The sequence below is a fragment of the Corvus hawaiiensis genome, chromosome 5 (assembly GCF_020740725.1).
Source record: "Corvus hawaiiensis isolate bCorHaw1 chromosome 5, bCorHaw1.pri.cur, whole genome shotgun sequence".
NCBI classification, from domain to species: domain Eukaryota; kingdom Metazoa; phylum Chordata; class Aves; order Passeriformes; family Corvidae; genus Corvus; species Corvus hawaiiensis.
Window position 1 is genome coordinate 9,549,508 of NC_063217.1, and position 9,133 is coordinate 9,558,640.

The 9,133-nt window shown below is 43.7% G+C and overlaps 1 protein-coding gene across 2 annotated transcripts; it reads right to left on the reverse strand.

Annotated features, from left to right (window-relative positions):
- Positions 1 to 295: 295 nt before the first annotated feature.
- On the reverse strand, positions 296 to 8,026 carry TNIP2 (TNFAIP3 interacting protein 2). Of its 2 annotated transcripts, XM_048305083.1 has the most exons (6): positions 7,486 to 8,024; positions 5,007 to 5,312; positions 3,137 to 3,220; positions 2,311 to 2,592; positions 1,819 to 1,938; positions 296 to 1,332 (listed from the first exon to the last, which is right to left on the reverse strand). In XM_048305083.1, exons 1-6 carry the CDS (start codon positions 7,933 to 7,935, stop codon positions 1,051 to 1,053), a joined length of 1,524 nt encoding a protein of 507 aa, XP_048161040.1. In that variant the 5' UTR covers positions 7,936 to 8,024; the 3' UTR covers positions 296 to 1,050. The 2 variants fall into 2 exon arrangements, with proteins under 2 accessions (XP_048161040.1, XP_048161041.1); XM_048305084.1 differs by lacking the exon at positions 2,311 to 2,592 and having other exon boundaries at positions 7,486 to 8,026.
- Positions 8,027 to 9,133: the final 1,107 nt, after the last annotated feature.

Here is a 9,133-nt window from a genome sequence, read left to right on the forward strand (position 1 = left end):
CCTGCTAGATGTTAAGGTTCTCTCCAGTGCAGACAAGAAGAAATTCAAGGTAGCACTGGCATAGTCACATGTGTGTGGCAGGGTAGGGGGTTAAATGTCTTCCTGTGCCTCTGAAAGGTCAATCTTCTGCTCAGAGATGAGGAATGATTTTTTTTTTTTCAACATATTTGAAAATAGTCTGAGAAGCTGGTTATCACTAAAGTAATGAAATAACTCATATCTGAAACCATGACATTTAATTAGCCCTTAGTGTAGTTACTGGGACTATTTCACATTTAAATACTTACACCAAAAGAGATGTTTTGACCCCTTTACTAACGTAGTAAAGCAAATGCACAATCATTTTTATTATAAAAATAATCCTTACGTCAAATAGGAATACAATCAATAATTACACAGATATACATTTACAAATCTGGCACAGAAAATATAAATATCCCTGTACCTTGTTTCTGTGCAAAAAATGCAGACTGGTTTTAAGTCAATAACCAGCCCTTTTATGTTTTCTTCACTTCTTCTGATTTCAATTAAACAGAAGGATTTTCAGATTAGATGTCTGAAAGTTCAGCCTCAAGAGTCAAGAAAATACTTTCACTTTTAATCCAGATACAGCACAGTAAGCTTTTTCTTATCTTCTGCCAAAATGTTCTTCAGCCTACATTTTTTGGAAGAGGAGGAAAATTTCAAGTTCAGTAATTTTTTTCACAAGCCATCAGACTGCGGTAGAGAATTAGATCCAAATAAAGTCAAGCTGCGCTCTGAAGCTGAACTACCACCGTAGGTTTCAGTTTAGTTTGTAGTAGAATCTGCATTACACTTGCCTTCCTTGTAGCTGTCAAAAATAATTCTTCAGAAAAATGCTTTCTCTTGAAGCCTTTCACACAGTCCAAGAGAAGGCAAAATCAAGCAAGAGGTAGGTATTGTTCATCCTCCTAATTTCCCAGAGCTCTCCATTTGAATTATTCTCTTTTAGGACTGTAGGAGATATGTATAGAGCAAGTTTTATGTCTATAAAAGTAGTGATTAACTTACACCCCTCACATCCTGTGGTCACTGACAACATTCAGCAACATGTTTGAGGAATTCATCACTGAGTTCATCACTGAAAAACCTCATGCAATGAGGGCATCTGAGTTCACCCTGTGCCCTGCCTTCAGATCCCAAGTTTCCATTATCCCCAGGAGGAGAAGCTTGTTCAGACTGTGAGTTTGTTCTTCTCGTGCTTGTCTGGCCCGGGCTGTTGCCTCGTAGATGTTCGACATTCGTCTGAACGTACAAATTATTTTGGTTACCAGCGTGAACTCTGAAATGACTACTTGTGTCCCTTGAGTCCTAGAAAGAGAAAGGAGAGCTCTTGAAAAAGATGCAGTAAAAATATATTCTTTAACAGGTGATATTTTATCACCTTTATCTGAAACACCACTCAAATATTTATCAGAGGACTTGTAAATAAATTATTGATCAGTTTTTTCAGTGTTAATATAGTTCTAAAGAAGGTTTGTAGAAAACACAGAATACAGCCAATGTGCTACTTTAAAGATGCCAAGAGTTACGGCTGTCCTCTGCCTTCTAAGAATTCACCCTTACTATGTTGATCCAAAAGTAGAAGGAAAATGGACTAGAAAGGGGTATTACATCTGAACTGGGAAGCATCTCCACCAGAACTGACTATGAAATAATCTAAGTTTTTGATAGCTGCACTGAGCTGAAACTCTTTTAGAAATACTAAGATATTTTTAAAATATATTTAAAAGTATATTTTAGTCTTCAGTCCTGTTGACATGCTTAAATTAAAAAAGGAGCATGCTGCTTTCTTACCTGTCTTCTTGCTAGCTGGTGTTGCAGACATGCAACTTCCGCCTGAAGTTCTTGTATTTTACTCTGTGCTCGTTCTCTGTCTGATCTCTCAGATGTGAAATCATCTTTATAAACCAGGACCTGAAATTGAATTATTACGTTAATATTTTATAAATTAGAGCATTGGCAGGTTAGATTGAAAAGCTGAGGCTATGATTCCTTGGTTACCTATTCCCAGAATCTCAGTATTATCTTCTCTATCCTATCTGTACTTCAATGCTGTTTGTATTTCTTTTACAGATCTTTCATATTCTGTATTAAGGCCAGCAGAACTGCATGGGGTTCTTTAAGTAGTAAGATTTCCTTTAAATCTGTGTTGTTACGTATCTGTATGGCCAAATGTCCAAAAACAGGCAAATGTCAAAAAAAAAAAATCCATTTCTCCCCCTTGGACTTCGGTGGTCTGGGAAGACACTAAGAATTCCCATCTCTAGGAAAAAGAAACTTAATGACCTGTTGCTCCAGCATTTGTATGCGCTCATGATCTCCTTCACTAGCCTTCTTCATGTCTTCTAGTTCTTTCTTGGTTTTTATGCACTCGTTCATTTTTTCTTCCAGTAGCTTGTTTAACCGGAATATCTCCTTGTGCATCAGGTCAGAATTCCTTTGTGCTGAAGTTCCACCATGGTGCTGCTCCAGCTGTGACTTCATCTCCTTCAGCTGCAAGTGGAGTCGCTTCACATACTCATCCCTACTCGCATCGTACTTCTGCCATTTTGCATTTAAATCTTCCACCTGCAAGTTTATCCAGGAGAGGCATGAAGAACAGGAGGACACAAATTTCCAAGGTTTTATAGGCTGTCTATTTGTGCAGGGCCAAAATTCTCTAGGGGATAATGCAACATGCTGACTCGACCCCTGAGGGTGGGTAAGTCACTGTGCAGGAGAGCAGGAGATGGTTGTGCAGACTCTTCATGGGCAGCCTTCCCATCTCCCAGTCCAAAGGGACAGTATTAAATAATATGGAAAGGGAGGGGTTGGTGGTTACTCTGGGCCTAGTGCTGTTCTTCTGGGTTGGAATACTGATCCATGGAAGGAACATGAAAATTTTCTTCTGCACTGTGTTTTTAACAACAAAAACCCACTATGTTAAAAACTATGTAGCAAATTGTTCTTAGCTAAGGGAACAAAAACTATGTGCCATGTTGAAATGACTAAGAAAAACTGTCTTGCATTAAACTGCCATTTAATTAGATTAACCAGACCTTATCTATTCCAAATTTACTCTAATTTAAAATACTTAACAAATATTAATCTGTAACAAAATGAAAGTACTCACGTGAGCTACTTTTTGTTTTAACATCCTGTTTTCCTCTTGTAGGTTGCAGATAAGAGCTCGAAGTGAAGTTTCATTGTCTAAAAGCTGTAATTTTCAGATAAAGTTAGATGTTACTTTAACTTAAAAATCTCAGATGCTGTTTGGCTATACTGTGAAACTGGAAGTAATGGGGTTTTTTTAAGTTATGTGTAATGACATACATCTAGGTCTATTATTCCTATATGGTTTATTTCTAAATATTAATAGTATACCCTACAACTTTTATTATTAAGAAAAGCAAAAATGTACTCTGTTTCTTGTGACCTTGGTACTGCTTTTAAATAGACCTGATGACAACAGAGTTTAACAGTTTAGACAAACTCCTTGGAAAACTACTACTTGTCTGGAGTGGGAGAATGTATGACAAAGGCACAGATATGCCTTCATCTTGCTTTGTTATTACTGTCAATTTTGGCCAGTACTAGGAAGAAATTACTGAGGGGAAAAAACCCTGCTTGCTATATAATTGACTAAAATGATACCTCTTTTTTACAGTTGTGACATCTGCTTAAAAAAACCCCAGTGTACATGAGTAATATAGAACACTTTTGTGTAAAATTCCCTAGAATCAGCTAGTAATGGCATCTGAAATTTCTCCTCTTCAACAGGGAAGTCCCCACTGTACAAGGTTAGCTTCTTATTACATATATCAAAGTCAATCAAGTTTCCTGTCTATCAATTACATGTTAAATATGATAATGCCAAATGCTTCAAGTCCCTTAAAAAGTCCTTTTCTCATCTATCTGCTCAACCCCTATTTCTAACAAGTAACTTTAATGTGAATAAATTTTCTTTGGAAACACTGCTGGAATGTTTGACAAAGCAGACATGAGCATGTGTAGAGTTCATCACAACAGCACAGATGAGTGGTCATGTGAAAAACAGCATTACCGCCATGTAGCAGTAAGAGAATAAGTCAGAATTACTCTTTTTCGTGAGAACTGTCTGTAGCACCCTACTCAATACTCTGATCTGTTACTAGAGGCAGCACTGCTAATGTTGTTTCCGTATGGTATTTTAATGAATTACCTAATGACTCTCAGCCATCAGGACTTCAGGAACAACAGAACAATGATCTACCTCTGCCCTATGCTGAGAAATTCAACTGAAGCCTCAACAGCCATTAGCAAAGTACACCAAAAGCCAGGTGTTTCTTTGTGCCCTGCAGTAGCATTTCTGGCACTGTCCTATTATAAAGCATTTTTTTTAAACATCCCTCCCGAAGAGAAACATTGCCCTGCACTCAGAGGCTGGGGGAATCCCAGAGCCAAAAAAAAAAAAAGGTAAGACACCTAGAGTCATATTCCCCAAACCAACTTTCTGTAGGTCTGTACTACGTGTGCAAAGCCAAATCCTGATCTGAGAAGACCACATGTTACAGAGTTCTTAATATAAATACTACTTTGAAATATCTCTACTTTGTTTTGTGATTTTGATGCTTAAAGAAGTAATCAGGAGAGATCGGCTTCAAAATCACAGGACCACCTAGTGCTGCACAGAAGCAGGGGTACTACAAGGTAGGTACTGTCCCCGTGTATAGAGGAAAGAACTGTAATTGTGGCATTGCTGAGGTTGGATGGAACCTCTCTAGCTCTCCTCTCCAAAAAAAGCCTCTGATGATGAGATGGCCAGAGTTGAAGTGGTAGACAAGTGGTTCCATCCCAAATTTTAGATGCGCTGAACTATTTACCATTGCCATGGCTGTCTTAACACCCTACATGACATTATTTAAAGGCTGTTTCTCACCATTCCCCAGTTACAGCTATCATATTATAATTAACACCTCAGAAGCTAATAAGACTTTAGAGACACATAGTAGCTGTAAGAATACCTGATTAGATCTTTCTGTAGGTATCTGGTCATCTGAATTCCCCTTCTCTTTTCTTTGCTTCTCTTCTAGACATTTTGCCAGATGTTGACACATTTCTGCTGTGGATGCTAATTTGCGTTGAAGTTGGTGAGTTTCATCAGTGAGTGAACGGCACAAAACATCACTGGTGGCCTGAGCCTTTTCCCTCTCTGCCAAGGTCTTCTGCAGTCGTAAGATTTCTCTCTCCTTTTCATATGGAGGCTGATTTATCATCTGCTGTATCTCTCCATTTTTCTCCTCTAGCTGCTGATTCAACTTCTGCACTTCCTAAACAGAGGGGGAAGGGAAGTTATTTAAAAGCAAGAGCCAAAATATGTCTGACTTCCATATTGCAGTAATTCCTTATTGCTCCTGTACTCATTGCAAAGTACTGAAAAAGTAGAATAAATCCATTTCATTTCTGTATGATCACAAGACCTTGAAACTGATGGATCAATCAATCAAAACTGCTCAGGCAGCCATGGAAACACTTTCTAATCAGTAGAATGGAGGAACAAGCAGCAAAAATTCAGGAAGATTTTATGACTATACAGCAGCAACAAAAACAAGAAACAGAGTAGTTTAAAATTAATAACTGTGGAGACTGAAAAATATTTATTGGTCCCGCACACTAAATTATCAGATAATAGAGATTTTTGTCAAAAAAAAAAAGAACTGAAAAGTCATCAAATCCAGTGAATCCAGTGAAGTGTATTCACTGCCTGGCACTGTCACAAGGACAAAGCAGAGGCAGTACACAGAGCAACTTTCCCACCTAGGAAAGGATGGGAATGGGTAAGGTAAGGACAAACAAGCAGAAAATAAAATCCATGTGGCAGCAGAGGCTTTAGTTTGGCCACAGCTGACTCCCAGGTACATGAGGGGGTCTGATACACCCCGAGGAAGCAACTTGTTTCTACATCTCCTTGTCCTGTTGGAAGCTCTGTGGGATCATCCACACTGCATTAACATCTCTGTAGGTGTTTTGAGAAGGAAGAGGTTTGCTTGGTGACTGGAGCAAACCGCCTGTAGTTCCAATGCACCTGAAAGGCACTGGTCCTGACTTTGTGAAAAACAAGCTGTACTCCACACCCTCAAGAAGGAGCAGATGCTGGTACTAGAAACCTCTGCAGCACTGCTCCTCCAGAATCTGGGATCTCCGTGGAGTGGCAGACCATGAGACAGCTACAATCTCAGCTCTACCATTCCAGTTCTCAGGAGTGCTAATAGAGCTGTAAACCACTGGGATCACCCATCTTTGCCAGCACACTAGTCTCTGACTTAACAAAAATGTCTTTTTTATTTGGTTATTATTTAGTGCCAATTCTTTTGGTGTTCTGATTGGGCATAACATTTTATTCTTTCAATAAATAAATATTAATGTTTAATATAGATAAACAGCACTTGTTCTTATTACTGACATTTAAATTCTTTAGCATCATGCTAAATGCTAAACTTCCCCTTTAAAGATATTCAGCACCAGCCTTTCAAATATGTTCAGATACCACAGGTTTGTCATCTGTCTGCAAAGTGTCAGTGAGATCATCTCTTATAATAAATTTTCAAACATTAACTTCTTAAAATGTATTTTAGGTGAGTGTCATATATTGAAAATGTTTTGTATAAGCATTAGGTCAAGAAATTACTTATGACAAAAACACTTGTTTCAGTTTTAAGTACTGCTGCTCGGTTTGGAAATTACTTTATACAGCTTCATCTAGAAATAAATGCTTTAAAAATCTTTGAGTATTTCAGACTGAACCTGGGAAAGTCTTAATGACAGTAACCAAAGCAGCACTTGTGCTGGATGGGGAGGGATGCCGTTTTGAGACTTCTTCTGTCAAGAAAGATACTGATTTCCCTAATCTCTCTCCTCACAATCCAGTCTTGTCAGTTACTTCTTCAAATATGAATGTGCTACCTTAGTGTCAATACAAAAATCCATTTCTAAGAGCACTTTAAACAAACCACTTTTATAGAAAAATTGGTGGCATCAGCTGATTATCTTTGAGAATGAAGTTGTTGCATGTGCTAAATTCAGGGAGTTTTTTACTATTTTTCTTTCTCCTTATGAAAATAGTTGCATGAAGATCTATAGTGTCATGCTAAGCTTTTGGTTTAGGATTTTATAGTTTGCCTTTTTGATCTTAACGCAGGGGGAGCTACCATTGGATACAGACGGGCGAGTTGCTTTGGGCACCTGGGGATGGAGCAAGTCTTGTCAAAGGCAGCGGCATCGCTCGGCGGGGCTCAAACCCTCGCTCAGCCCCCGCTGTCAGCGCTGGTTCCTGCGCGCCCCCAGCTCTTCCCAGCACCCAGCGAGCGCTCTGGGGGCAGAACGCCCGCACCCTCCGTTCCGCACCACCACTGGCCCTACTGCGCTCAAGTCCCTCGCTTTCTAGGGAGCAGCGCGGAAAGGCGCGGTGATGCTGCGCCGCTCCCTGCGCACCCTCGGCTTTACCTGGCTCAGCGCCTCCACTCTCCGCGCCGAGAGCCGCTCGCTGTCCCTCAGCTGCTCGCGGGCCTGCCCCAGCTGCTCCAGCAGGCTCTCCACCAGCGAGCGGGCCGGCTCCGCGCCCGCCGCCGCATCCCCGCCCGGCGCCGGGGGCAGCCGCTGCTGGGCCAGGCTGCCCCGCAGCTCCCGGATCGTCGCCTCCTTGGCCGCCAGCTGCAGCTGGAGGTGCTTCAGCTGCTGCGCGGACTCGTGGTACAAGGTGCAGAGCGCGTTGTACCGAGGCACTTTATTCTTCAAGCTCCTGTTTTCCCGGTGCAGCTTCTCCAGCGTCTCCTCCACCTGCCTAAACCGGGTCACCAAGGGGTCTGTGCTGCCGGCCTCGCTTACCGAGCACATGGCCGGGGCAGGTTCCTTCTCTTCCTTCTCCAGGGCGAGCAGGAGCCCGGACAAGTGCATAAAACCCCGGAGCCGAGCAGGGCCGAAGCAGAAGTTTCACTCTTCCACCTTCACCGCCGCGGGAGGAGGCGGCCGCTCCCCTTAAGGGCTCGCAGGACCCGCCTGTGCGGCGGCTTTTTTCTACAGCTGGGGCCGGGCCGCGCCGAGCTCCGCCCCCGGGGAGAGCCCCGGACGAGCAGGGAGCGCTTTCCCCCGCGGCCAGCGCGGGATGCGACCCCGGGGGCAGCGCTGCCCGGGGAACCCCGGCAGGGGCGAGCGGGAGAACCGGCGCTGGGGGCGGGAGGAGAAACCTGGGGGCGAGGGAGAGGCGTGGGGCGAGCGGGAGGCTCCGAGGGCACGGGGGAAGTCCCGGCTGAACGGGGGGAATGCGGGCAGGCGGCTGCAGGCGGGGCTCTGAGGGGGAGAAGGGGTCCCGGCGGAGCGAGGGTCCCTCGGGGGGCTGGCGGGCGGCGCTGGCCCCGCATTGCGAAAGCCCCGGAGCGCGGCATCCTTCCGGCGCCGCTGCGGGAATTCCCGGCTCGGAGCGGGACTTTCCCCGCTGGCGTCGACCCCGGGGCTCTCCGCTCTACCCGCGCCGCCTGCCCGAGCGGCCCCGGGGCGGCCGGGATGGAGCTCTCACCTCTCCGACCGATCCCGGCCCCGATGCCCGGGGCAGCAGCAGGAGAAGAAACACCCAGGAATCATCTGTTGGTGTGTCTGCATCGGTTGTGAGGGAATGGCTCCAGACACAGGCAAAGAAGAACATCCCTCTTCACAAGCCGGGTACCTGTGCAGGTATAGAGGAGGAACTTCCTTAGCAAGGACCTCGAAGAGAACAAAATCTTCGGTCGTCGAAATCAGTATCACCAGCCAGTGTTTATACTCTCAGGATGAATCGATGAGGGCAAAACTAAGTGGCTGACGCTGAACAAACTAGTGCCTGCTGGGCGCCCTTGCAGTGGAGAACTTTTTTATTGGTGACGTAGAGACAGAACTTGTTAATCAAGAATATCCCTGTCAGAGAATAATGCTGCTGTAGTATTTCTCATAGGAAGAGGAGAGTATGATAAGCTGGACTGAGAGAAAGCATGGTTTGGATTGGTTTCGTTATGTCCATGCTACCATTCTGGTGGAACCAGCTGGGAGGAAAAAGCCTTAAACCAGTACAAAATTAAGACCCAGGTTGCATTTGTTACTATTTGCAATAGTGTTTATTGTG

Coding starts and splice junctions, on each gene's coding strand:
- TNIP2 (XM_048305083.1), bottom strand. CDS start 7,935: ATGCACTTGTCCGGGCTCCTGCTCGCCCTGGAGAAGGAAGAGAAGGAA. Junction 5,313..7,485: donor GAGTGGAGGCGCTGAGCCAG/GTAAAGCCGAGG, acceptor CCCTCTGTTTAG/GAAGTGCAGAAGTTGAATCA. Junction 1,939..2,310: donor TACAAATGCTGGAGCAACAG/GTCATTAAGTTT, acceptor ATTCAATTTCAG/GTCCTGGTTTATAAAGATGA.